This window comes from Rhamphochromis longiceps, linkage group LG1, assembly GCF_057381845.1.
Source record: "Rhamphochromis longiceps isolate RC_006_pf linkage group LG1, R_longiceps_female_GT1.1, whole genome shotgun sequence".
Taxonomy (NCBI): Eukaryota; Metazoa; Chordata; class Actinopteri; order Cichliformes; family Cichlidae; genus Rhamphochromis; species Rhamphochromis longiceps.
In genome coordinates, this window is record NC_140557.1 from 28,548,981 (window position 1) to 28,576,636 (window position 27,656).

Below are 27,656 nucleotides of genomic sequence, written 5' to 3' on the forward strand. Positions count from 1 at the left end.
AAAGATGAAGTGGCACTTTCATCCATGTGTTGATAGCTACCACTGGTCGACAAAACGTCAGTCTTCTTTGACATATTTAGCATTTTCTAATCTTTTCTGACTGGGTTAAGTGTTTCACTAGCCAAAAGAAGACAATTACATTTCAGCGTTTTATTTCTTTATTAGTACACCTGCATTTATTAATTCACAGTCTATTGCAATTCACAGCTGCATCTTTTTTCTAAGAAAACACTAATCGTAGCACCGATTTGTAACACTGTTACCATGCATATAGAACAAGTATTACAAACATGTGTTAAACGCATATAAAATATTATTAATCAGTATTTTGGTGGTCCTGAGTATTTATTTATGTCATTTATGTCATGAGCTACAAATAAAAGTAAGATACCCCTTCAGCCATATTACTCCAATTTCAACCCTTTTGGCATAACATTTATAATAAAGTAATCATAAATGATTCTCTTAGTTCACAGAGGGTTGATCTATATGCTTTGTAATTGTTTGAATAACTATAGTGAATAGGGTATTCAAGCAAATATTTGCCAATAAATACTGAATGAGTATTTAGTACGAGGGACAATTTTTAACTTTATGTTTAATAATTAAAAAAGGGTTTTAAAAATTATAGAATACAGCAGCTAATATCTGATAAAAAGTTTACAATTGATGCCTGACCTTTATAAATAAATTTTTAATGGCTTATTATTTGTTTTTTATAAATTACACATGTATTTATTTATTTGTTTACATTTTAAGTTTGAATTAATGCGCCAATTGTGTAATGATCAAAAAATATTTAAAAAATTAAAAAAAAAGAGTGTAGTGCCTCTTGCTCACACGTCCGTCCACGTTTGAATGTAAATGCTGCTTTTAATAAGAATTTTATTATTTTAATTCTATTCTATTTAACATATTTGCCGATTGTATTGTGCCCAAAACGGTCATATAGATAAAAAGAAGGAAAAAAATCTGTATGTTAAGACACTGTTCAAGTTTTTTATTTGTTCGTTTTTTTTTTTTTATCTAGAAGTGAACAATAAAGTTTCAGGACAAAAAAAATATTTTGGAGGAAGTATACCCACGCCACTTCCGGAGACTCTGTAGCTAGCAGGTAGCTAGTGATGAGTGATGGCGTCTGCTGCGATGGATACCACGTAAATGAATAACAACAAAAACATTACGGCGAGTGCGTGTCTGCGTGTCAATAACGAGGCCGTTTCTGTGAAAGTACACTGAAAAACAGTGTGTCGTTATGGCGACCGGGAGCAGTGGTGGCGGATTGCCGTCAAACCATGACGGTCAGGAGGCAGCATCCAACTCGGCTCATTGCGGAGCACCAGCAGCGCTCTCCAACGTCCCAGCCTCCGCTCCTACCCCGTCCGGCTCCCCGCCCGTCCTCGGCCTTCACCGGGAGCCCATGTACAACTGGCAGGCGACGAAGAGGTCCCTAAAGGAGCGCTTCGCCTTCCTCTTCAACAACGAGCTTCTCAGCGACGTCAGGTTCATAGTCGGGAAAGGAAGACAGGCCCAGAGGATACCGGCCCATAAGTTCGTCCTGGCCGCTGGCAGTGCCGTTTTTGATGCCATGTTTAACGGTGGGATGGCCACGACCTCTGCTGAAATCGAGCTGCCTGATGTGGAGCCGGCCGCCTTCCTCGCGCTGCTCAGGTAGGACAGGTGAACCCCAAGCCCTGCCTGCATTCGAGACCACCTAGTACCACACTATTTCCGGGTGGTAAAAACCTCATGCATACCTCATGATCAAAGTGTACATAAACATTAAAAACAGCATTTAAAAGTTAATCAAAGTCAAGGCGCTTATGTGGCCCACCATATTGTTTTTAGGGGATTTCTCATGTTTAACCCTAATGAAAAATACGAAACCTCGCTCTAACCTACTCTATTAAAAACAGTTTATCACTTATTAATTTGACTTCCTGATTTTAGAGGTCTCACAGCAAAGTGACCTTCAGACCTTTTCTTTCAAATTAAAGAATTTGAAAGGTAAAAACTCAAATACGAACTGCTAAGAAACTAATAATTAGAAGGGGTGGGTGGGGGAGGGTATAGCGATACAGTACAGTTTCACGATATTGTATCGACGCAGGGACACCAAATATCGATATTTTATTAGATGAATGAAAATAAACAGATAAATAATAAGTACATGAAAACACCCTGTAATACTACTCTACTAAGAAGAGGGCTTATCTCCTGCACCACCATCCTAAATTATAATTCTGATTCTGATTTAGGATGGTGGTGCAGGAGAAAATAATGCTAGCCAAGCAATAAATGGGCTCAACTGAAAAAAAAAAACACAACTATCACCACAAATGATGGACACACTCAGCTGGACAAAGTATATAATTGCCAACTTGACCCCATTCAATCACAGAAGGGCAACATTGATGGATGATTTTAGTGACATTGTTGTTATGCTTGACAATCTCATTTTGCAACAGAAAAATAACTGAAGCACATAACTTTATGTTATTGGATAAAATATATACTTTGATGATATATTTAGGTAATAAATAACTGTATATGTTATTGAAATACTCAGCTTATTGCAAAATGGTAAAAATTACAATTATAGCAAATCATGAGGGAAATATTGTGATAGTATCGTATCTCAGGGTGTCTGGTGATTCAAGCTATTAATGAGTAAAGAACTGTTGTGATTATCTAGAGGACCATTTCAGTTTATGCCAAATGAGTAGTGATGTTTGTATGAACTTGTTCCTTGTAACTCAAAATGTTGAGGCACCTCCATCTTAGCATGGCCTACAAATATTAAGAATTTACGTAGAATAACTATGAAAATGTAATTGTTCCCTTTGTTCTGGTGCCTGTTTCCTCTCTACAGGTTCCTCTATTCTGACGAGGTCCACATTGGTCCCGAGACGGTGATGACGACTCTGTACACGGCTAAGAAGTATGCGGTCCCTGCTCTGGAGGGGCACTGCGTGGAGTTCCTCACCAAACATCTCAGAGCTGACAACGCATTTATGCTTCTCACTCAGGTTACTTTCACTCTCCTCGACTATAGTGCATCCTTTACGTTAAAACTGAGAGATCCAGATGGCCTGGATTGTACTTTCGGTTTGTGAAATTTTTAATGTTGAAATATTCCTTTTAATTCTGCAAGTTAACTTGCTTGGTTTTGAACCATCCTCGATGGCACTAGATATAAATAGTCAGATTTATGTAGTCTACAAAGAGTCAGATTTCTTTAATGGCGGGCATGAATAGGGTTTTAATATCAGCTATGTGTATTTTTTTTTAATGGATTTTCCAGGCAATATGTTAAAAAAATCTAATGAAAATCTGGCATTGCTCTTACCGTCTGTTCAACAGCAGCTCTTACAGTTAGAGATAAACTGTATTTCTTTTAAGTGTGTGTGTGTGTGTGTGTGTGTGTGTGTGTGTGTGTGTGTGTGTGTGTGTGTGTGTGTGTGTGTGTGTGTCAGCACCAGACCACCTCCCAGCCATCGCTGGCAGGACTTTTACAACATTAGCTGTTCTATTTTTGGTTTATGCTGCCGTTTGTTTGGGTTCAGCATTCTGTTCAGTGGCTGGCTGCTGTGCCCTCAGGCTGCTACTGAATCTGATTGGGGGGTAGAAAAGGTCTCAGCAGCAACTAGAACAAAACTATAAACAATACTGTAAATAAGCTAAAGCAACCATATTCTGAGCAGTGTTTTCTTTATTAGCAGTGGTGGTTTGGGAGATTTATTCATTAGCATTATGAGGTTCCACCCAACTTGGATTGTTTTAGTGTTTGCATTAAACTTTCAGTTTTGTTTTTGCTTGTTCTAACGTGTTTGGGGGTAAATTCGATACCCTCCTTTGCTGCGTTCAAGATAAATGACCAGAATCGACACTTACATGGATACTTTTGTGGTCTTGTTACAGGCCAGGTTATTTGATGAGCCTCAGCTCGCCAGTCTCTGCTTAGACACCATCGACAAAAGCACAGCAGATGCAATAAATGCAGAGGGATTTACAGATATTGACCTTGGTATGTGAGCGTTTATGATCAGGTGTTTTCTTGTCCACGGTTTGCATGCGACTTGTTAAATATTAAGACTTCTGTGTATTTGCATGTGTAGACACTCTTTGCGCGGTGCTTGAAAGAGACACACTAAGCATCAGGGAGAACCGTCTGTTTGGAGCGGTGGTCCGCTGGGCGGAGGCTGAGTGTTACAGGCAACAGCTTCCTCTGACCGCGGAGAACAAACAGAAGGTTCTGGGGAAAGCCCTCCCGCTCATCCGCTTCCCGCTCATGACTGTTGAGGAGTTTGCTGCCGGTAAGTGAATCACAGAAATATGAGTTTATTTGCAATGCTGTGATGTTTGCAACACTCTTCTTACCAGTTCAGCCATCACTAAGCATATCCATCATGTTCCTCATGTACAACTCAAACCACAGAAACCAGTTTGATATTCTTTCTTGTGCAACAGGGCCTGCCCAGTCTGGAATATTGTTCGATCGGGAGGTGGTAAATCTGTTTTTACACTTTACAGTAAACCCCAAACCGCGGGTCGACTACATCGACAGGCCTCGCTGCTGCCTCAGGGGGGAGGAGTGCAGCATTAATAGATTCCAGCAGGTTGAGAGTCGATGGGGGTACAGTGGTACCAGCGACAGGATCAGGTGAGCGGAGGCTTGATGGTTGTTTTTTTTGTTTTTTAATTATTAACACTTGATTTTTCTCATTTTCTTTCCATCTCTTTCTCTCTCTGCAGATTCAATGTTAACAGAAGAATATCCATAGTGGGTTTTGGCTTGTATGGTTCCATACATGGACCCACTGACTATCAGGTCAACATACAGGTAACTTCTGGCACGGAGACATAATGAGGTTCAAGAAAAAATACTTACACTGCTGATGAGTGGGTTTATAACTTTTTAGTAGAACTCAGTGTCATTTCATTTTTATATTATTGCCAGCAAGTAAAAAACAAAACAACAACTTTGAAATATTAAAGTGAATTAAAAAAAAAAACACAAGAAAAACAACCTTTTCTAAAATACAGAGTTGTGGTAACACAAGCATCAATCCTCACTTAATATATCTTAGCTTTAAACTATAAGTTAAGTGCTCAGTGTGTAAAATCCCCCAAATTATTCCTCAAGGCTTTTAACTAAACTGCAGCCAGGTCTCTGTAGCTTGCATGAGCATACAGCATATGCTCAAACTAAGAGCTTGCATTGGCCAAAATAATGATGAGATATACATAAGACTGTCCTGCAGCTTTGTATACTGTGTGTCATGTCCAAAGAAATTGGGATGGAGAGTGAAATGTAAACAAAAACAGGATACAGTGCAAATCTCATAAACATGTAATTTATTCACAGAAAAACAGAGAAAAATGTCACATGTTTAAAATAAGAAATTTTTACCACTGAATGAAAAACATCAGCTCCTTCTGAATTTGATGGCAGCAACACCTGTCAAAAAAATTGGGACAAGGGAAACAAAAGAATGGAAAAGTAAGCGCTACTGAGTTCAGTAACATGAGAGGCAGAGTTTCACTGTTTTGCAAAAAACTGCAAATCTACAAATTGTGGGACAATTTCAGAATAATGTTCTTCAGTGTGAAAGCAAGCGAGACACCAGTGTATAATCTGTATGCCTCACTTCCTTATACCAGTATAATATTTATAGTAAGGTAACTGAACCCTGACATTACCCTTGGGTCTTCCTGTTATTTATTACGGTTATTTATGCATCAAAGCTTTTATTCTATAATTACAGGCAAAAAAAAGCATCGTTTTATATAATACACACATAATACATTAGTTACTGTTATTAATCCTCTTAGCTGTAGAGTCAATCTAGCTAGCTAGTGTTTCCAGTCACATCAGATTTTGCTAGCAGTACCATTAGCAGGAAGGAAAGCATACATTAGAAATTAGTGGACTCCATTTCCAATCTAAAATAGCCAGTATTGCTCAGTGTTGGTGCTGTAGAGGAATGGAAGAAAGAGACAAAGGCAAGGCGTTAAGGAGCGGGCAACTCATCCGAGTCCCTCACATTAAGGTTACTGCACAGGCTGCTGGAGGTAACCCAGAGCTGGAAAAGATCTTATTTTTTAAGTAACGTTACAGTCCGCTCACACATTGGCAATAAAGATAAAAACATTGCTTTTATGAAAAAAGCTGAAATAATGTTAAAAAAATACCGGTAAGTGGGGAAATTAAAAATCTGAACACAGTAGTAATATCCTTTCCAAAATATGCAATAAAGATACCAAAAAAGGGTGTGCTGTCTAGATCTGCTTTATGGTAACCTCACTCTCTTTTATTGTGTAATTTATAATTCCTCTTTATATGACGGTTTTCTCTGTTTCCTGCTTGAACACAAGCTTTAAGATAAAACATGGCTGAAGATCCTGCGATTGCTAAAAGCGAGTGTTCAGTAGCTGACCTTTTATCTCTGTCAAACACCAAGCCCTGACAAGTGTTTGCCTTTCAGTTATTTTACTAAAAATGCGCCATCAAATGCCAACTGACTTGTTCAGTTCCCTGTATTTGTTAAAAAGTCTAACAGAAGCTTCTGTACACCAGTGAACAGCCCAGGTTCTTACAGTGCTCGGTAGATGTTCTGATTACAATCTGTGATGTAAAGGTCCAAGATTTGCATCATCCCTGCATTTCAAAGTATAGCCTGGGGCCCTTTATGCGTGTGATCCCTCCTATCGCTGCTGCTCATCTAAACTAAACCAAAACCCCAGTCACACAGGCGAAAACGATCGACGACTGAATTCAGCAGTTTAGCGGTCACAGGCTGGTCTCTGTGCCTGTTAACTTTAGTCCCCAGTAAGAAGAGACATAGCTGAATATGTGCTGTGTAACAGTTTATTTCAGGGGGCTTCCACGTTTGTTACAGCTACAGAAATCCACCAGTAAACAGATGTGACACTGATGCTGCCAGCTGTGTAAAAAGTTGATTTAGTTGTTGTACATTCAGTGAAGACTTTCTCCTGTTCCTCTGTAGATCATAGAGAGCGACAAACGCATCACACTGGGACAGAACGAGACAGGTTTCAGCTGCGATGGCACAGCAAACACGTTCCGAGTGATGTTCAAAGAGCCCGTGGAAATCCTACCCAACGTCAGCTACACTGCGTGCGCCACCTTAAAGGTCAGCCCGAGGTCACTGTATTTGAAAACTGAATTGAAGGAATGATTGAAAATGAGCTTAATTTAACGTCTGTCTTTTTAATTTTATAACTCAGGGCCCCGACTCGCATTATGGCACTAAAGGGTTAAAGAAAGTGACCCAGGAATTGGCATCGGGGGCCAAGACAACATTTTTCTTTTTTAGTTCACCTGGAAATAACAACGGCACATCCGTGGAGGACGGGCAGATACCAGAAATCATCTACTACAGCTGAACTCGCTGCAGTGTCATTCAGGTACACTGAAACAAGGAGACCTCGGACTGCTGGGAAGACTGGACTGTTCTTAGTGCCTCACGAGCCTATGGAATAACGAGTGTGTGTGTGTGTGTGTGTGTGTGTGTGTGTGTGTGTGTGTGTGTGCTGTATGTGTGTATTTGTCTATACGATGTTGGTGTACAGGCATGATCAGCAATGTGGAAACAGCCTGAGTTGTGGAAAAATCACAGCTCTGTTGTCAAAAAAAAGAAGAAAAGAAGCTTTTCGGGGGACAAAGTGTATCATCGGCTATGAATGATCTAAATACAGACACATCCTGGAGACAGGCCTGAGAGCTGTCTGTTTGTTAACATGTGAATCTGAGCTACACGTCAGACTGCAGACAGTTACAATCTGTTTTGCTGATGCATTTATCCAAAGTACAATATTTACATTTTTTATTATTTTTTTTATTGTGCACTGTTTATCATGTATTCAACATGTGTCTGTTCAAGTACTTTGTTTTGGCATTGTAATCACGCTCCGTGTGTGTATGTTGTGTAACATTGCCAGTGGTACATGCTGTTATTTATGACTTCATGTTTGCTTAGAGTTAAAATGAAAAAAGAAGACGGAAAAAAAACCAGCAACAACAAAATAAACGTTCCAGTTTTATGGGGAAATAAATGTTTTGGTTTTTTTTAATATGGCTTAAAAGGTGAGTTTTTTTTTTTCCTGTTCCAAACGCTGTGGTAAATATTTATGTACAGTTTATATCATTCCTTCTTGTGTCACTAGGTGATGCCAAATCCTCTACATGCATTCAGATACTACAAAACAGATTAGAGGAGGGGGTTGTGAGACGATCAAGGGAAGTAATCGGCGTCGTGGTTACAGTGTCGTCCTTAATCCTGACGCACATCTCAATAATGCCCAATTATTCTTTGCTGGATGTGCTCTATTCTTACTCTGCCAGTGAAAAGAAGGCTGTCCTCTGAAAGCTGCGTCTACAGCTCAAAAGATGAAGTGCTCTTTAATTGCATAATGTGCACATTCATATGAAACAGGCAGTGCAAACAAGGCCACTTTAGATGGCTGTGAGTGGGCTTTGACGAGGAGAGTGATCCACGAAGGCTGTCAGGTGAGTCACCGGGACCTGAGAGCTTCTGCTGCCTGCCCACTTAGACGGCCCTCATAAGAGAAAGAACCAAGAAAATCAGTTTGAGGCAGTTTTTTTTTTCTTTTTTTCACCACCCACGACACAAAACACTCAAGAACCAGGAGGACAGATAGTCCACAGCACTACCAGTCCTCTAATTTTTACCTGTACTTTGTTAAAAAATATATTTTAAAGTCTTCAAAGAACTTAATAAAGGCTTCCTGTTACGTCTGCCACAAACAGGCAAACATGGAGCTTATTGGGAATAACTCGGTCACAAGGATGATTTCTTGCACTTATTAGATTACAAATCCATGACAGGGATTTGTGGTTTCTCTGATGTGTGCGCTTGTCTTTCTAGATGTGTGGGTGGTGTGAGGCTGGTTAGATGGCAGATGAATGAGCCGTCTTTCACAGAGTGAGCCTGAACATGAACACTGATGACAGGAGAGGGGATTTTTCTCTCTGCTGTTTTTTGACAACAAATGACACTGACTGTACAGGACTAAATGGTTTATGTGGTGCTGAAGCATGATTATAATCAGGAACCCCACTTTTAGTACTCAGCCTAGAAATGGTTCCTCTAATTAGTGTGGCTGCAAAAAATGTTGTGCAGCAAAACTCTCACAGTACCAAAAAATGATGCTGACATATGAGCAGGTAGTATTACCTGCATGTGGTTCTTCTGTTGTGAAGGAAGTGAAGTGAAGCAAGGTCTTTACTCTCTTTTCTGGTTTTTAGCATTTTTATAAAAACACATTTTTGTGTTTGCCAAAGACATGCATCATATGTGTATGATGTGTCTGTGGTTACAGTGTGTATTTGTCATTTACATTATGTACCCAGATGTAATTGTGGTAATATAACACACCTAAAGGATGCACACACTCCTGTCTTTATCTGAAGACACAAAGCAACAACAGCAAAAATCACATCAGTGTCAAAACTGAATCAGGAAAACCTGAAATATTTTTCTTTTGGTCAAAAGCTGAGTGTGGTAAGTGTTACACCAAGCAATTTTTAGACTACATCAGTTGAGCCAATTTCCCAGACTTCACGCAGCTTTCTCTACACACAAAATACAAGGGGTTTTACACACCTTTGTTTTCACATTTGTGGCAATAGTCCCTAGGATCTTTTTGGATTTCCCTAAAGGAAATTCAGTTCAGTGATTTGTTTACTCCTATTGTGTCTTGACAATTGTGTTGATTAACTGAAACCACACAAAGTCATTTTTAAGGCTACATTTAGATGCTGATCCTAAAATGTTACCTGGGTCAGTCCAGGTCCCCACTCAGTCACTCATCCTGGATTTTAGCTTTATTGCATGTGCAGCCTATCCTTGTTTGTCAGTGTACTGCATCTTAGCACCTACATTTATTTAAATATTCTCGTCAAGATCCAGCTTTCTGTGTGTGTGTGTGTGTGTGTGTGTGTGTGTGTGTGTGTGTGTGTGTGTGTGTCCATCACGACTTAACCTGCAGGCAGAATGGATAGTGTGTGAGTGTGTTTGTGTTCACCTACTTGTCCAGCTGGTGGGAGTTATGTAATTTGTATTCCAGTGTTGTGAGACAGTTGGATAATTAATTTTATATATATATATATATATATATATATATAAAATTAATTATCCAACTGTCTCACAACACTGGAATACAAATTACATAACTCCCACCAGCTGGACATCCTTCCGAAATGGTCAAGACAGCCGGCTGCTGCCTGAATTTAGTTCTGCCTGAAGTTTCATACTCCCCACTGCTTGCCAAGTGCTTGCTGACATATGACTGTGTGGTGAGCATCACTGAACTGATCCTGCTAAATTGCGATGCCTCTCACTTCATATTCTATTATACTGTACGCAGTGCACGTTTTAAAGAACTCTGAATTTGATGGAGAATACATGTCTGTGCGATTAGAGTGACAGTAGAGCGATCAGGCCGTGCACTCCTCATAGAGAGATGCTGAAGAGGAAAGGAGAAACCGAAATGACACACAACAGCCCAATTTATGATTTTTATATAAAAACTGTTATAAAAATTAAAATCAACATTTCATTTATTTTGAAATTTACATTATAGGGCGTGGTTTGTTTTTTTTTTTTTCACTTAACAGAAATAGATACAATTGTTTTGCTATTTGTAATTCAAATATTTTTGGTTATTATCTCAAAATTTAACTTTTTAAAAGTTTTTTTTGCAGAATTTTTTCTCAACAATTCAAGTTTGTAAGTCCCAGACCAACCCAAACATTTACATCATTTAGAGGGTACCTCACAAATATTGGAGCTATTAAGCCAAATGTTTGACTTATTGATGAAAGTGGAAGAAAAAAAAACTGTCATAGGCATGTGCCTTCACTTGTGGTGCTAAAAAAAAATCAGTTAGTTCTAACAGTGAGTACTGAAAGTAAAAAATGTACACAAAACTCTCAATTTCACAAATTCATTGTGGCATCTCCACCATTCATGCCTTCATTTCGGACTTGTCGCCTTCATCATCAGATTTTTCTTGAAATTTTATGTTAAGTTTTTTTCCCTTTGCATATTCAACAGTGGAGGAAAATTAAGAGTGTCACTCATAAGAATAAAGATGGCACCCTTTTATTTACGTAGCTAAAATGATGGAGTGCAGCAGCATGCACAACACCAAGAATCAGAGACTGAAGTAGCTCGATAAAATAAATCCATATTTATTTATTTATTTATAACTGTGCATTTCTACCATGTGCTTTTAAAATTTTGACTCATTTTATAAGTATTTCATTCACAGTCAATCAGGAAAAGGATAAACAAAGGCATATTTCCTACATTTAGCTGTTTGGGCAACTGGTTTTAAACAAAGGGACATTTTCTCTATTCACAAAAAATCTGCACCTTTCCCTCTTGAATCTGACTTTTATTAATATTCAACAATGTAAATTATCAGCAGTGGTTCGATGTGCTGCTCTGTAGGACGCTGATGGTTGTCATCTTGAAGGGTAATTGCAGCCTAGACGGCAGTAAGCACAGGGCAGGTTGAAGAATGAGGGAAAATCGTTCCCATTTCGCAGACTGCTGAATCTGAGAATGTCCTTACCCTGAATGAGACAAGAAAAACAGATGGCTCAGATGTTGCATTTTTGATCAACATCAATTACAAACCAGCATCTTTACTGCAATGAAAAGGCTTTCGGTGTAGTTCTGTGTGTCAGCCTGTCCCTCGGCCAATCACTGGTTTGCATGAGGAAGACACAGATGGACTGAGCGGAGCATCTAAGGTTTTGGAAGATGGAGCCATCTTTGGTAACAAGAGAAAAGCCATTTCTGTCTGTATTCCCATGAGAGAAGAAATACATTGAATTTTCATGACCTGCATTTTATTTATAACATGGGAATTTACAATTTGGGCTTTCTACTACATATGCTGAATTTGATAATAACAGCATCAGCTTTTAATTCATGAGAAACCTTTTTGGCCTATGGTTGCTTGCAAAAAGTGGCACCAAAGCTGCTTCTTGTTATGTTTCACATCCACTACTGAATACATCTCTCACCAGGTTAGTAAAGGATCAGGTCTGAATGCTTCTTCCACCAAGTATTCCTAGAGCTGTCTATGTGTGCCACTAGAGTACCACCTGATATAATCAGACTAACAAGCGCTCCTCTGCACCACAGTCCACCGTCTTCACATGGATGACCTGGGCAGCTGCATGATTAAGTTACAGAGTGTGCATTCGGATGAGCAAAGCACCAGGGTGCATTCAAACCTCACTTTGCGACCTATTCTTAATTGTTAATTAAGTGCATATATGATCACGTGGCTTCTAGCTGCACGTGTGCTCGTGCACACAAGGTACACTTGTGCACAGTGTTGTTTGAATGCTGGAGGCATTCATTTCAACACAAAAGAGCAGAGCAGGAGCGCTTTGCCATTTACACACGCTACTCGCTACACGAACACTCTGCACTGTCTGCTGGGGGCTGGCTGGCCCGGACCAACCTTAGCCCCTGCACTCTCCAACACCAGATGTAGGTCGCCGAGTGCTCCGGGGGCTGGGGGATCCTGCGTGTTTGTGCGTGTTTCCGGGGAGGCTGTAGTGTATTGTGCGCAAAAGCGCATGTGTGCATGCTCTTCCAAGAGGAGGGGGGGCAGAGTGATGATTGTAGTGGATGAGTTCATCATCAAGGACATGGCCCCCAGCGCACTCTCTCCATTGCTGTCACATTGCATTGTCACAAACAGGCCACATGAAGCCTGACAGCCCGGCAGACCACACCGAGGGCATATTCTTGTCGGTCCCTCACTGTGGCTCTCTCTATTGTTTTCCTTTTCTTACAATCTCCAAGTCTCATCATGCATTACCAGCGTAATAATTGCAATTAAAACATGATGGGATTGATTAGAGGGGGATTCAAAAGGTCTCCACCTGGTAGTCAAAGAAATAACAGTAAGCAGCACATTTATTTTCTTAATGTGGCAAAAACTGCTTAACCAGATGCTTTATGCTGCATTAAGAGATGAGTGCAATGAATGTGTTGGCTAAGGGATAGTACAGTCAACACTCTGTGTCACACAAAGGACCGGATTAACATGCTGACCTTTGGATTAATCTTTCTAGCTGTGTGAACTTTATGTTGAGTCTAGTTTCTGAGGATTTCAAAGGGGATGTCAGTTCATCTCAATCTGACAGGCAGTCCTTCTGATGTGATGTGTTAATATCAGCACCAAATTCTATACTACGTAAGCTAAACACATTCAAAGCAGGATTCGAGCACGAAGACCCACTTTTTTGACAATCCATGAAAAGCAAAAACTATCATTAGTGTTAGAGAAGGAAATGTCAGGGGAAAACACCAAATTCTGTATCATATATCCTCTATAAAATGCAGGCACTATCCATCCAGACTGATGACAGAGTGAACAACACTGTGTGGGTCCTTATAGAGTCTTTGCCAGCAATGCCATCCAGAGAGTCGTGCTATTAGCAGGGACAAACCATAAGAAATATGACTTTAGCTTACTCTTGTAATAACTTGAGACACTGGGAAGTGTTTGTTCACTGTGACCATAGTAAACTTCAGTAGTACCAGTTTACAAAGTACATCAATTAATGAGCTATATGTGTTGTATGCTCCTTTCATTTTCAAAGCTGTACAGTGGGCCAAACTGGAGTCTCTGGAGAGCTAAATTTTGGCAACTGGGCCTTATGTTTGACACCCATGCTTTAACACTTTCAAGATTATTGAAATTGTGAAAACTCTGTTTCGACCTTCCGAAATGGTCAAGGGAGCCAGCTGCTGCCTGAATTTAGTTCTGTCTGAAGTTTCATACTCCCCACTGTTTGCCAAGTGCTTGCTGAGTGTGGGTGGGTTTCTCTTTATAATATTGCATATAATTCAATATAATGTTTTTGTCATATATACTGTGTTTCCATGTAGGCTTAAAACTTTCCTTTTTGATGAAAACCTATAATAAGAGGTGGTTCCCTGAAAAATCCTTTTTTATGATGCTATAGGCCCTTCTTTTGTGGGACCTCCCACAGTGCACCTATCATCTTGGCTTTGCTCTCTTCTCGTTCAATGTAAATTAATTTGATTGACGACTATTGCAGGTCATTCACTTTGGATAGTTTTTGCATTGTCCCCTCTCTTTCCAGAGCCTGTGCGTCTGGTTCTGGAGCTGTGTGTTCCTGATCTTTTGTTTACTGGCACCACCAATCTGCTCAGTGTTTATTGTTTTTCAGCGCTCATCCTTTCTCTCTCCACTCACCCCAAATGGTCAAGACAGCCGGCCGCCCAGCCTGAATTTAGTTATGACTGAAGTTTCTTACTGCCCACTGTTTGCCAAGTGCTTGCTGGGTGGTGATGTTTTGGGTTTCTCTTTATAATACTGCATATAAATCTGCTGACCTTGATTTGTAAACTCTCCTCAGATTATACTTTTATGATTTGCCAAAGCACTGATAACAAAGAAAGTGAAATGACCGTGAAAGATGGGAATATCTACACTCCTTCCCTGTGCCACGTAAACACAAGTCTGGAATTTTTAGATATTTCTCTGTAAATAAACCCCTACTTTACTTACTGATCTACTCTGCACAAGACATCGCTGTGCTGTGAAGACACAGCAGTCTCGGGTGACAACTCTCTAATCTAAACTGATTACAGTGGTGATGGCAGCGTTCTCCACAGTGTGCCAGTTTCAGCACATCCCCCACGCACTTACGGCCTAACCTCCTTCCTCCCTCCCTCGCTTATCATCACAGCTGATTGCACTGCTGAAGTTCAAATGAACTGTTAACCCTGTCTTTACCAGGTCCATAAATAGAAAGCACAGAACTGAATCCAGGCAGTGATGAAACAGTGCGGCGATTTGCTTGCTGCTTCGCTGGAGAGACGGCTAATGTGTCCAAAGCCATCTCAATATTGGTTTAGCAAATTCACAGTGGTCCCAAAATCAAAATTCCTGGAATATACTGATTGGGTTATTTTGAAATGTGTTTGAATACAATAAAGATATAAGCCTGGACCACTTATTGAGGAATTTTGCAGTAAGGTTTCGCTTATTTAGTGTTAAAATGTGAGCTAATCTTTAACAAAGGTCATGAACCCAGCATGAAGCATGAACCCATTACTTTCTGATTATCCTACACTGGGTTGCTCATTTGTTTCAGAACTGATAAAAAGATTTGATTGTCCGTTGGACTATTGAAGACTGGAAGATGGTATTAAGGACTGATGAATCAAAATGTGAAATCTTTGGGTCATCATGCAGGATCTTTGTATGCTGTCGGGTAGGAGAAAGGATGTGTGTTGCATCAACTGTCAAACATGGAGAATGACGTGTGATGGCCTGGGGCTGTTTTGCTGGATCCAGGGTCAGTCACTTGTACGAAGTGAGAGGCACCCTGAACCAAAACTGCTACCATATCATTTTGCAGCACCATGCAATGCCCTGTGGTATGCACCTAGTTGGTTATGGGTTCATCCCACAGCAAGATAATGACCCAAAACATAAGTCCAAGCTACAACACAACTACCTCAGGAAAAAAGAACAAGATGGTCCTCACTAAGATAGCTGAACGGGTGTGTGCGTGTATACACACACACACACACACACACACACACACACACACACATTATGAAAAACTACTATTTATATGGTATGTAACACAAGGTCAGTGATTCTTTGGTGTTACAACCTGAATCAGCTTAGTGCGACTAAATGAAAGAAAGAAAATAACAAAATAGCATACGGTAGAAAAATGAAATATGTTTAATGCAAACAGACCAAAGGCCAATATCTGATCTTATCAATTTTTGAACTTTTAGACACATCCCTATAAATTATCTCCAATAAATTATTAGCAACTGTTTCTGCTGGGAACAAGACTCTTTATTAAAAAAAAATAAAAATATCAAACTACATAACTCAACCCCCCCCTCCAGAAATCTCTTGTTTGTTTTTTAAATTTAGTTTATTGACAGCAGATTAGTTCTTAAGTCTACATGTCCTTGCATAACATTCTGACACAGAAAACTGAAGCTGTGTTGCTTACACGTTTTCGCTGCAAATTCTGGTTTAGTGTTTGTTACAACACTGTACCACACAATTTTATACCAAAGCATATAAAACAGTAGCAGAAAATAAACAAAACAATGCTCCTGTGAAATTTCAGAGCAATAATGTGCTAATGAAATTATACGGCAGCCCACAAACCCGAGAGAAACAGTCATTTTCAGTGTCAGTGTGAGCTCCACTGCAGAATACTGCAAATCTATCTCCTGTTAAGACATCCAAATATGACAACAGGGCTGAGCAGTGTGAAATAACATGGGAAAACATTACTGTGGTTAGGTATGACGAGGGGGGGGGGGGGGGGGGGGGGGGGGGGGGCTAAGTGGAAGTCCAGCAGATTCACACAGTCCCATTTACCTGCCAGGAATTTTAATTTGGAGAGTAAAAATCAGTGCATCAAAAATAAAATGATAAACACAAAAGACTTTTTTTGTTTATACATTGCTCATCTTGAATCACTGAAAGAAATATTAGTTGCACACTCCTGCATATAGTACTACAATGTGAGCTGAAAGACTACAAATACTTTAAACACTTGTAACACCTGAGAGATTACAAAAGAGATCAGTAGCGATCATGATGTGGTCTCTGATGGGAGACGTATCCCTGGTTGGAGCTTGGCCGCCCTGAATAAGACCCACTTCCATGACCCCAGTGCCGGTCTCTGTCTCGGTCTCGCTCTCTGTCTCGGTTTCTGTCGTGCCAATGTTGCTGTCCACGATCATCTCGTCTCCAACCGCGGTCTCCTCCCCATCCACGTCCTCTGTGACCACGGTCATGGTACCTTGATGATGACATAAAATTAACAAACAACAGGCAGTGATTGATAGACATTAGCTTAAGTTGTCCTCATAAACTACTATGGTATTGTGAGTCGTGCTTACTGGGTTTCTCTAATCTCTCATCACAATTTAAAAATAGATTTCTCATTTACAAGAAGGTAAAAATACCAGGAAACTCCTCCAGAAACTTCCGTGTTAATGCTGGGATTTCAGTTTTATGAAGACAGTTCACTTCTTACTGGGGTACATCGCCATGGCAACTTATTCTACCAACCTAACCTGCAGGCTATGCTCCAGATTAGATATTAACAGGTCCAAAATTACCACCTATGGATTAATCGGTTCTCTGGAAAATAGCGTCAACATTCCTGGAAGATCCCTCTGACCTCTGTGGGCAGACTGTATTGGGGCCAAGTTTTCTTAAGAGCATAAAACACAGATTTTGAGATCTAGCCTTATTCCTTGATTTTTGTGTGTGTGCCATTTTCTACAAATATTGGAGAATTTCAGTACACAATTATTAATGGGGTCACACAACACATTTATGAACCTTACATCAAATTTGCTCACAGACAAAGCTTGCATCTGAATTACAAACGAAACTAAAACCATCTTACAGACACTACATTAATTTCATTGCATAACAATTGTAATCCATCAGATGTATTCGTTACAGCAGACTTATAATTTACAGAGCCCTCATTTTCATCAGCATTCTTTTGTGGCTCCTGGAGGAGTTTAAACAGATATGCCCAGACCTCCCTTTTTTTAAGTCACCTCCTCTAGCCCTTGTGCTGCGACACTAAGGTGTTCCCAAGCCAGCTGAGAGACAAAGTCTTGAAATGACTAAAGAAATTACTTGTCCTGGGTTGGCCCTGGAAACTCCTCTGTAGGACATGCTCTAAACACCTCACCTAGGAGGGAAACTAGTCAGATGGTTGAATCACCACAACTGGCTCCTTTTGATATGTGTGAAAGTAGCGGCTTTATTCTGTGCACCACCTGAATGATCGAGCTTTCATCCTCTCTCTCAGGATGGAGGAAGTTCTTTTTCACCACTCCACAAATCACCACCTTATAACAGGGGAGGAGTTTGTGTGCTGTCTCAAGTAATTTGCTCCAAGTTGCAAACTGGTCCTGGGTGAAGGGCAGAATAAATGAGTCTGTGTTGGTTCACAGTCACACAGATCATTGGAGTCCTGTGTGGTTGGTTGGTTGGTTGGTTGGTTGGTTGGGGGGGCTTGCGACTGGGTAGATGCTGCCAGTGCCATGCCTTTCAAAATATATCAGCGGTATCTCGAACGTACTTCATAGTACACTGTCCAGATCAATGGTATAGTGGAATACTGATCTTTAAGGACAGTTTCACCCCTCTGACTATCTTGCTGTCATTTTTCAGTGGAAAACTGCCTTACTTAATGAGAAGTCTTTTGCATTCTTCTTTACTGGTTCAGAGCATCTAAACAGAATCTCTCATTCCTTATCCCAGCTACACGATGGTTAGGGGAATTCTCCTTAATATTTTCTAACGCTTATCACCTACATTACAGCGGTGTTTCTATCATTATCGCTTCTCTCAATCGTTAGCAGTTTCGCAATGACAAAATGAAATCAATAAGCAGCCCTACCGGTTATCTCTGCCTCTCTGGTTTCCTCCCCCACGACTCCTCCAGTCCTCCACGATGGGAGGGCGGTCTGCAGGACGGTTTAAGTACTCCTGGTACTCCTGATCCTCCGAGGAGAACCTGTGTGCGAACATCTCCTCGTAGTTCTGCTGGGTTTCCGCAGTTTCGGTCATTCTGTGAGCACACAAATTATTGAAATACTTAATATCACAGAAAAGCTGCTATCGCGGCGTCGTGTTTGTATTCCCTGTTGGTCTTGCTAAACCGCGTGTTCCCAATAAGATAACTATTCTGGACAGTAATAGTAGTTATCCAACATATAAACAACGAAAAATAAAACTAGATTAAAAACAGTTACATCTCTGGCTTTGAAAAAATACCTTAATGTGACAAGTACGTCGTTAGCTTTAGCGACACTTTCCACTTCTGAAATTTCAGTGTCGTACGTCGCTGAAATCCTTCCCCCCCGGAACAAATCTCTACAAATTTTAACGGTTCTGGGAGCGCGCGCACCTGCCAGAGATTAATGAACGTTACCTGGCAGTTAGGGGATAGAAGAAAAAAGTCCAACAACCATTATGAAAAGATTCAAGACCTATTAATTGACACAATTACATGCTAATAAGTGGCGTAGCGAAGTTTGCTTTAACAGTTATTCCGCTTAATTTGGGAGAAAGGGCAAACTGGTGGAAGCCAGCACAGTGAATGGAAACATGTAAGTGCATCAGATTTTTATTTTTTATTTAAAAAACCGTCGGGTTTAACTGAAAATTATTTTATTTTTTTTTTGTTTATGACTAAAAAACTCCAGTCTGGCCTGAAAGTCCATCTAAAACCGCAGACGCCACCACAGATATGACAGGTTTAGGAAACAGTGGGTGGCTGAAAGGAGAAAGCAGGTGGAAGCCGCCCCGTGTCGCTGCTGCTGCCGTTGATATGAAACAGCCCGTTGTGGAGGAAGAAGCTCAGCGTAGAGCAGCGAAATGCAAACATTAACTTAACTCACCAGCGCCGATTGTTTGAAGGCGGCGAGGGAGAAGCCACGCCAAGGTGGGATTCACACCCGCCCATGTGAACAGGAAAAACAAAGGAGGAGAGGAGGAAAAAACTTCCTGAATTGAACGGGCTTCTGTGAGACTGAGCTTGACAGCCCGGTGAGTCGAGTTTGCGAAGAACTGCTCTCTCTCTCCCCCATATCTCAGCTGTCTCTCAGCGGCAAGAGGACTTGTTCGGAGCTGGCACACGGGGTTATGAACTCTTTGGACCGCTAATCATCTACGGACTGCGCTTTTGAAACATTATTTTTCCTCTCAACCCAGCCAATACATAACCTTCAGATTAAAGAAAAAAATAAGGAGTTGTTCCTCAAGTCCGCGGCAATGGGGTGAGTAATCCAGAAAGCGCTGCCCTTCAGAGCGCCTCTCATGACACCTGCGCTGACTAAAAATGTGTTTGTGCGGCGAAAAGACGGCAAATATGCCCCCAGAGCTGCCCGTTTCACCTGTCAGCCCTCAAATACATTTAATTCTAAATATCGCTGATTTCAAGCGCCAGGTTGTGAGAAGATCACCTCTGTTTTATTGCCAGATTGTGTTGCAATGTGGGGAAATTAATGAGGTGACTCTTGTTGGACTGTCAGTGAGACTATTCAGATGTGTGTATATGTGTGTGTGCGGTGGGGGGTTGATGCCATATTTATAATTATGGATTTATGTTTTATTTATGAGCAGAATTTCAAAAGGATCATTCTTGAGTGCTCCGCTTCTTCCTTTTCTTCAGGATAGGAATATGGTTTGGAGAGGGTTATGATATGGAGGTGTCAGAGTCAACACTGCCCACTAATGAGGAGAGATGGTGGTACTTGTGGAAGTGTGTATTTGTACGTATGTGTGTTGTCCACAGTACTGGAAGTAGTGGCGTGTACTCCCACAGTAGTTTTACATGGTACCGTACAGTATTTTGCCTCTATACTGTGGTATGAATGTTGATTCTGTGGCTCACTGCCACAGTTATGCAATCACCATCTCTCCCTCTTTCTGCACATCTACATATATCCCTGTCTATGCTTTCCAAGCAGCTGGATTGTTTTAATTTCACACAAAAAAGGGAAAACTTTTCAGACTTAAACCTCATTCTAGATCACTTATTTATTCATTTATTTATTTTAGGAATTCTTCCACTTGTAACACACAAAACTTGGATTTATGGAAACTATGATGTGAGGCGTGAATCACTAGCTGCATAAATGCTCAATTATGTAATGAGTACCACCCCATACCAAAGTGATTGCTTTTCCTTTTAATGCGTAAGAAACCAGTTCAACAGTCCTGACTTCCTTTCGCCAGTTTGGTGTACTCACCCAGCCGGTTTCAAAGGACTCAGCTGTGTTGTGTCATGAAACTGACCCATGCAGTGGATCTGTGACAAGCATGGCAGCCAGGCCAAAGCAGGAGTTCCCACCTACTCACAGGCACAAAAGTTCCCTTTTTCTTTTCTATGTTCACTCAGTGCTAAGCAGTGGTGTCACTTGTCAGCTAAATACCTTTTTAAGAAGGAGGGCACAAATGGCTTCTATCAAATTTTATCCCACAGGACTTCCTTGAAACTACATTGGCTGCCTTTGTCATTCCAATTAGTTTCGGGGTAATCAAATGTTGCTTGTATAAAAAAAAAAAAAAAATCTTAAAATTCCTTTTTGCAATACCTGAGCAGCAGTGAAAAATCAAAACTATGGAAGGCTGATAAATCCAATCTCCTACACTTGATTCAGTATTGTTGCTTTGATGCATTTGAATCAGCAGCTATTGCAGCAGTGATTGAATCAGCATGTTGTGACTGTGTTAGATTGTCTGACCAGGAGTCCAAATCACAACTAATGAAATTTACTCTCATAGAAGGCAAACAAAATATTTAATAATAATAGTAATAGCGAATCAAATGTGAGAACTGAAACTGGAAACTTTCTCCTTAAGAAATAACTTAATGATTGTTGCTCATTACGCTGCAACTGAATGATGGAGATTACTGATGAATCTGCAGTTTTCTTGTGTGTTTGTGTAAAACAAGACCCAAAAAACAATGCCTATCACATCTTAAACCTTGAAGTAACTGGACTAAATTAAAGAAAGGGGAGGGGAATTCTTTTGTTCGCCTTCCAATAATTAGCAGATGTGTTGCTAATTCTGCAGTGTATATATTACTACCTGAGCACACCTGCTAATGATGCAATGTGTTTTGCACGAAGCAGCAAATCAACAGATAAGAATGAGTCTGTGTTTGGTGGAGGGAGCTGTAGATCATTTGTCGTGTGTGTGTGTGTGTGTGTGTGTGTGTGTCTTTGTCCCTGAAGCTCCTGTCTCCTAAATGAAGTTATAGATTAACTATAAGTCAGACAACACACACATTAACGCCCTCGATTTCTATCTTTACGTGTCCCTTTATTACCATATTTCTTTGAGCAAATGATCTATCAGTACCCTCTTGACCCTGAGACACTTTTTGTTGTTCATGCCATTTCCACACGATTTATTGAGTATATACTGTTACATATTGGTCCAAATTGTAGCATTGTATGTGTGCATTTGTATGTGTACGTCATGTGCGGCATGTCCTAAAAAAGAATAAATCAAGCCTATGTAATTAAAGACTGGTGAATTGGAGAGGGGGAGGAAATTCAGACGGTAGCACTGGGAAAGAAAGCGATGAGAATTCTGTTTCTAAGTACAGTTTTGCAGCTTAAGGGCTGCATCTCTGGAATTATTCCAACATAAAGCCTAGATTGCCTGAAAGCCCCTACTGAATAGGCAGCCACACAGACAGCAATGCAATCAGCATATTGCTATTTAAAGTAAGCCATGCTGGGAGCAGGCCTAACACAGGGATAGATGATAATCTCCTGGCTGGCCAGAGAATGGCATATAAAGGTTTAACACTCATTGATTAGGCTCTGTGACATGTGACGTGACAGTGGGTCCTTTGGCTGCCCTGACAGGAGAGTGGACTGTAAGCTTAATCTGAGGCTATGTTCTCCATCTGTGTCCGAAGGCTGGAGGGGATGGCTGTAGAGGTGCAGTTGGGGAATAGGAGCAGGTCTTACTGTTAAAGAATCATGTGTAAATGAAAGGGGACAGGCTGATGGTGGATTGGACGTCTCATCACCAGATGGTTGAAGCCTAGGAGGCCATCTGCTGCCATGCTGTTCTTCTGTGGAGACTTCCTCACTTCCTTTTCCTTGGAGCGCTCACATTACGTTGGGCTCTGTGTCCTGCCGCCTCAGTGTGGTGGAGGGAGACCTGCTGTGGTGGCTTGTTTGATTCTGGCCTGCTGCCTGTGTTGCATGGGACACTCAGTGATGCCAGACCTGGCATTGATTATGAAGGTCATTGGTAAAATGAATAAAACAAAGTTTACCACAATCATGCCTAAGACAGAATGTTTTCTACAAAATTAAAATATCCTGCATTAAAGCAATATGTAAAGATTATTTTACTATTTTTCCAGCTGTTTTTCCAATTTGCCAAAATGAGAAACAGCCCGATTACTAAAGTTATAATGTTTCGGCCCTCAGAGCCTGATCATGATCTGTGGAAGGAGTGGGACAAAATATTAACAAGTGTTTTATCTTGAGATCATCAATCGTCGATAGCATGGAGCCAATTATAGATAGTTCAGTCCACCTACATATTCAATAGAAGTAATTTCCCTGACAAAGGTGGACTGTGTATTAAAGCAAGAGAGCTACCGTAATTAACTGATTTTAATGCTAGTAAACAAACCAAGTAGCATAACAGCAGCATTTACTACTCTTCAGTTGCACAAATGTCTTGATGTATGTTTGGATAATTGCCTCGCGACGCATCAAACGTTGTATGCCTAATTGTGGATACCGTATTGCAGTACTGAGTTACAATAGGCACGGGAGTTAAATAGTATCTCTCATGTATATCAAATTTTTACTATAGCTTTATAGAGATTGGAAATTCTGGTAATACGGGAATTTTTTTTTTAGTAAAATAGAAATGCTTGTAATTAGTCAGTTTATGAGCAGTAGTGTTGAATTTGGGCTTATTTTGCTCTTCCCTCCTAACGGTTGTTTCTTCCTGCACTGGATAGTGTAGTGCAGAAGAGATGCCATAAAATAACCTTTAACAGTGACTTAATGCGAGTGGTTTTAAGCTGAGACATCATGCTCCTGTTTTGTAAATGTCAGGAGAAAGAAAATGAAAGCATAATATAGAGCTGTAGTTCTCTGCTAACTAGACCTTGAAGTCTGTTATTGCATACAGTATATATATATACAGTGGCCTCCTTTGACCTGTTGACATCATTAGTTGAGCAAAGTGTTTGTTGCAGGGAAAGCCCAGGTGGTTTAGTAGTAATGAACCCAGAGAGAATTTCCTCCGCTGCTTACTTTGCTCATTCACACAGACAACACGCCGTTCTCGCTAATAAGGCGGCGCCGCTCTCCATCAGGACCCGCAGATAAAATATAACACCATGCCTCAGCGGTGCTCACCTAACATGCAAAAAAAGGATAATGAGAATCCAAGTTGATGATTTCTAGTGTTTTATGCTTAGCAAATTAATACACTCATTTCTAATTTTCCATATTCATGTTGCCACATTTGAACAGTACACCTTGTGACACAGTTTTTTTTTTTCATATGGGAAAAGATGTCCTTTTGTTACTGTGCTACACTCTAAAGCCTCTTGTAATGTGGAGTGCTACTGACAGGACCAGCAGAGAAAGTGAGGAAGGATAACTGCTCCCAGTGAGTGTTTCTGCAACTTTACCGTGGATATCTGACAAGTGAATAATGCCCCATTTGTCACTAAAGTTCTTCGAGCAGGCAGCGAAATCTGCATATATATATTTTTTTTCAGACCACATAGGGACAAGGACAGCACTTTATACTTACTCTATGAGTGATATAATGAGCTTAAGTAACTGGGGTAGCCTGCTGATTGTCCTGCTTTAGTGCCCGTTTCATCAAGAAAACTTTCACTGTGGTGAAATTGTCTCTAAAGGAATAAAAAAATAAAATAATAATGGAGTAAAAGACCAAAAAAATAGTTTGACTTCCTAATGTTGGATGTTTCTTTTTATTAGTGAGATGGTTGCACAGTTTGTGTTCACATCAGGCAGCTGAGCATAATGTGGTCCAGTCTCTAGAGGATTCAAAAGGAATGAAATATGAAGTCTCACTGGCAAAGAGACTAAAGAGGTTATCTTATATTATAGGTTACTATTCTCAAACATATTGTTATGCCTCTGGAATTGCACCCATGTAAAAGTGACTACTTTATTCATCTCTTGCACTAGAGCTGGGCGATAGAACGATAACGATATGTATCGCGATATAACTTTTACTCGATAGAGAAATTAAGCTATCGCGATAGACCTCGCCGCTCTTGTCCTCAAAAAAAAAAAAAAAAAAAAAAAAAAAAAAGTCAGCCAATCCAAATTAAGTAGCGCAGAGCCGAACCAATCACAGCCGCAGCGTCACGTCGCGTGACTTGTTACGTACAGCACAAGTGCCAAGCCGCAGTGTGTTTGTTTGGGAAGCAGCCAGCGGGTAATGGAGCCAGCGCGTAATGGAGGAAATGAGTGTGCCGACTAGAAAAATCAACCGAGCGTGACCGAAGAGAAAACAGATGATGGTTCCAATGCCGGAGAGATTGTCAAACGGAAGAGCCATAGAAGTTCCGTAGTGTGACGGTATTTCGGCTATTTCAAGTCTGACAAAAAACAGAGTAGCGTGCACTGTAAATTGTGCCGAAAGCAAGTCTGGAAATACAATAAACTGGTGCATGCGTCACACTGCGCCACGTTATTGTTTCGGTGAAATGAATTTCTACAATACTGTTACTGTTAATTCTACTCTCTGCAGTGTTTAAATGCTTACATATACACACAGTTACTGTCCGTCCACACATACGACTCGGTTCTGCTTCTATGCCCCAGCTTTGTTTACTTTTTCCCACCGAGGCTTCTAGACTTCTGATTGGCCAACATTTAGGCACGGTTAGGAATCTAGCGCCACCTGCTGCTTTGGCATGTTCATAGCAGCGTTTTCCTTCATTTCTGCCTTTATGTGTGGACGGGATTATTTTTTAAAACGAAAATGGAAAATCTCCGTTTTCAAAAATACCCGTGTACGTGTGGACGTAGCCTCAGTCTCTGACTGGAAGCGCTAATTCGTCATTCGGCTTTTGTCAGACTAAAGTAACTGTTAAAACTGTTTGAAAAGCTAAGCTATACAACAAGGAGAGATTGAGAATTTCCTTTTAGTTCTCAGTTTATTTGATATTGACAAAAGTTAGTCAGTTTTGTCTGTTCTTCTGTAAAACAAACTAAGATTTATTTTTAGAATTAATATTTTGTTTCTAAGTGGAATTGACAATTTAGTCTGTTTTGTTTGTTCTATTTTGAAACTTAAACGCTTTAGCGGCTGCCTTTTGTGTAGTTTGCAATATTTGCCTTTATTTATCTGAAAAAGTCTCATGTTCCTTAAGTACATCTACCCTGTTGAACTTATTATGGGAAATAAATATTTAAATAAAAACAAGCTGCTGATTATTTCACATTTTACTTGTGAGCAACGGCACATTTAAATCTTACAAATATAGTTATTTGGCTTATATCGTGATAGATATCGTTATCGCCTGAAATGAAAAAAACATATCGTGATATGAAAAAATCTCATATCGCCCAGCTCTATCTTGCACATTTAATGCCCGAGACATGGTGCAAACCCAGATAGCGTGTGGCGATGCCATCTCTCTAACCTATTTAGTGAGCGATCTGACACCTTTGTAACGGTACTGCAGGCTAGAAAAAATGACACTGAACTTTCTAAAGAATCGGGCCTTACTGTCACAAGTGATCAACCTTTCTTTTTTTAAGATGTGAAAAATTACCCAAATATGTTTTTACATAACCACCCTTGGCTCCACATTTAATTTTCAAACATTACCACCTTGTGAGGTTAAACTGTCACACAGGTTTACTGCAGTGATACGAGCTTCCTTGTGTTTAGTGAGACACATTAACTTTCTGTAGGGATGTAAAGAATGCAGTTCGCATAGCTGAAGCTGCTGACGCAGCAGATTTCTGTTAAACCAGTTTCAAAGCCTGTTTGAGTGACGTTAAATGCTTTAGCGTTTAACCTCAGATTTCTAAATCCTCTATCAGACCGAGAGCTCGATGAGCAAAGTTTGTCTGTGGGTGCGGTAAGCCCGGAGTGGATTCCTATACTCAGGAATCTGGACAAAGCTGTTTGTCTTTGTTACTGAAAGAAAAACATGCCTGATCTGCACAGATGTAGCAGCACACAAGTGCAAAGTGACTGCAAGCGCTTGCATGAAAATCACCATCCCAGGCTCCTGTTCAAAGATAGAAGCTGTCTGCTGTTTATTCACACTTCCTCTCAGAACACCATGCCATCCTGTATCATCTTAAAATGTCTTTTTTAAGCTGCATGATAATCCTTCTTAGCTGTGTATGGTGTTAGACTAATCGCTACCTACCTAAGTTATAAGTTTTTGTGAGTTATTACTCTCAAGGCAAGATTGTTTTTAACCCTTTCATGCATGAATTATGACAATCTCAATCAGGATTTTTATTCACCTTAGGCATGAAAAAATAGTTTTTTGAGCTTCATTTTTTAAAAAATGTACTTTTCAAAGAGTGTTTTTTTTACTTGTCCACTTACGTGGACAACATCACCTTTTGGAGTGGGTGGCAGGGTATGGAGTGACACATCAGTGTCCAATGTAGTGGTTTATGTGCAAGTATACCATCAACACTGACTCTGTGAAAGGCTGATACAAGAAAACAGCCTTTGAATAGCTGTCTACTCTAGTGACCACTATGTGTGAAAGGGTTAAAAATGCATGTATTTATAGGTGGGGTACTCTGAGTAGACGGATCTGTCTGTCAGCTCACTTTAAATCTTATTGCTGGTACACAACAAACACGATTGCTGCGTTATCAGTGTGTACAGTCCTGAGGTGCGTATGTAGGTGTATGTAAGCATAGACAGTGCAGTCTAACTCAGACCTGCACCCCCACATAGAAACACACACACACACACACCTGTAAATTATTCAAAGCACCAGATGGGGACAGAGAACGCCTGAC

At 40.4% G+C, this 27,656-nt stretch overlaps 3 protein-coding genes across 4 annotated transcripts in view; 2 read left to right on the forward strand and 1 right to left on the reverse strand.

Moving 5' to 3' along the window:
• Positions 1–1,078: 1,078 nt before the first annotated feature.
• LOC146678905 (BTB/POZ domain-containing protein 1-like) lies at positions 1,079–7,673 on the forward strand. Of its 2 annotated transcripts, none has more exons than XM_085404673.1 (8): positions 1,079–1,671; positions 2,873–3,029; positions 3,922–4,027; positions 4,119–4,316; positions 4,471–4,663; positions 4,756–4,843; positions 7,011–7,157; positions 7,252–7,673. In XM_085404673.1, the coding sequence occupies exons 1-8, from the start codon at positions 1,256–1,258 to the stop codon at positions 7,408–7,410; spliced, it is 1,464 nt and encodes a 487-aa protein (XP_085260799.1). In that variant the 5' UTR covers positions 1,079–1,255; the 3' UTR covers positions 7,411–7,673. The 2 variants fall into 2 exon arrangements, with proteins under 2 accessions (XP_085260799.1, XP_085260809.1); XM_085404683.1 differs by having other exon boundaries at positions 4,534–4,663.
• Positions 7,674–15,902: 8,229 nt separating this feature from the next.
• On the reverse strand, positions 15,903–19,046 carry LOC146678906 (RNA guanine-N7 methyltransferase-activating subunit-like protein). The gene is made up of 3 exons (XM_085404776.1): positions 18,895–19,046; positions 18,518–18,688; positions 15,903–16,891 (listed from the first exon to the last, which is right to left on the reverse strand). The coding sequence occupies exons 2-3, from the start codon at positions 18,685–18,687 to the stop codon at positions 16,672–16,674; spliced, it is 390 nt and encodes a 129-aa protein (XP_085260902.1). The 5' UTR covers position 18,688; positions 18,895–19,046; the 3' UTR covers positions 15,903–16,671.
• Positions 19,047–19,343: 297 nt separating this feature from the next.
• Positions 19,344–27,656, forward strand: part of homer2 (homer scaffold protein 2) — a 37,826-nt gene continuing 29,513 nt past the window's right edge. Inside the window, exon 1 of the mRNA XM_085404763.1 lies at positions 19,344–19,898. Coding sequence (XP_085260889.1) covers positions 19,894–19,898 — 5 coding nt within the window. The 5' untranslated portion in view covers positions 19,344–19,893. The remainder of the gene's footprint in view (positions 19,899–27,656) is intronic.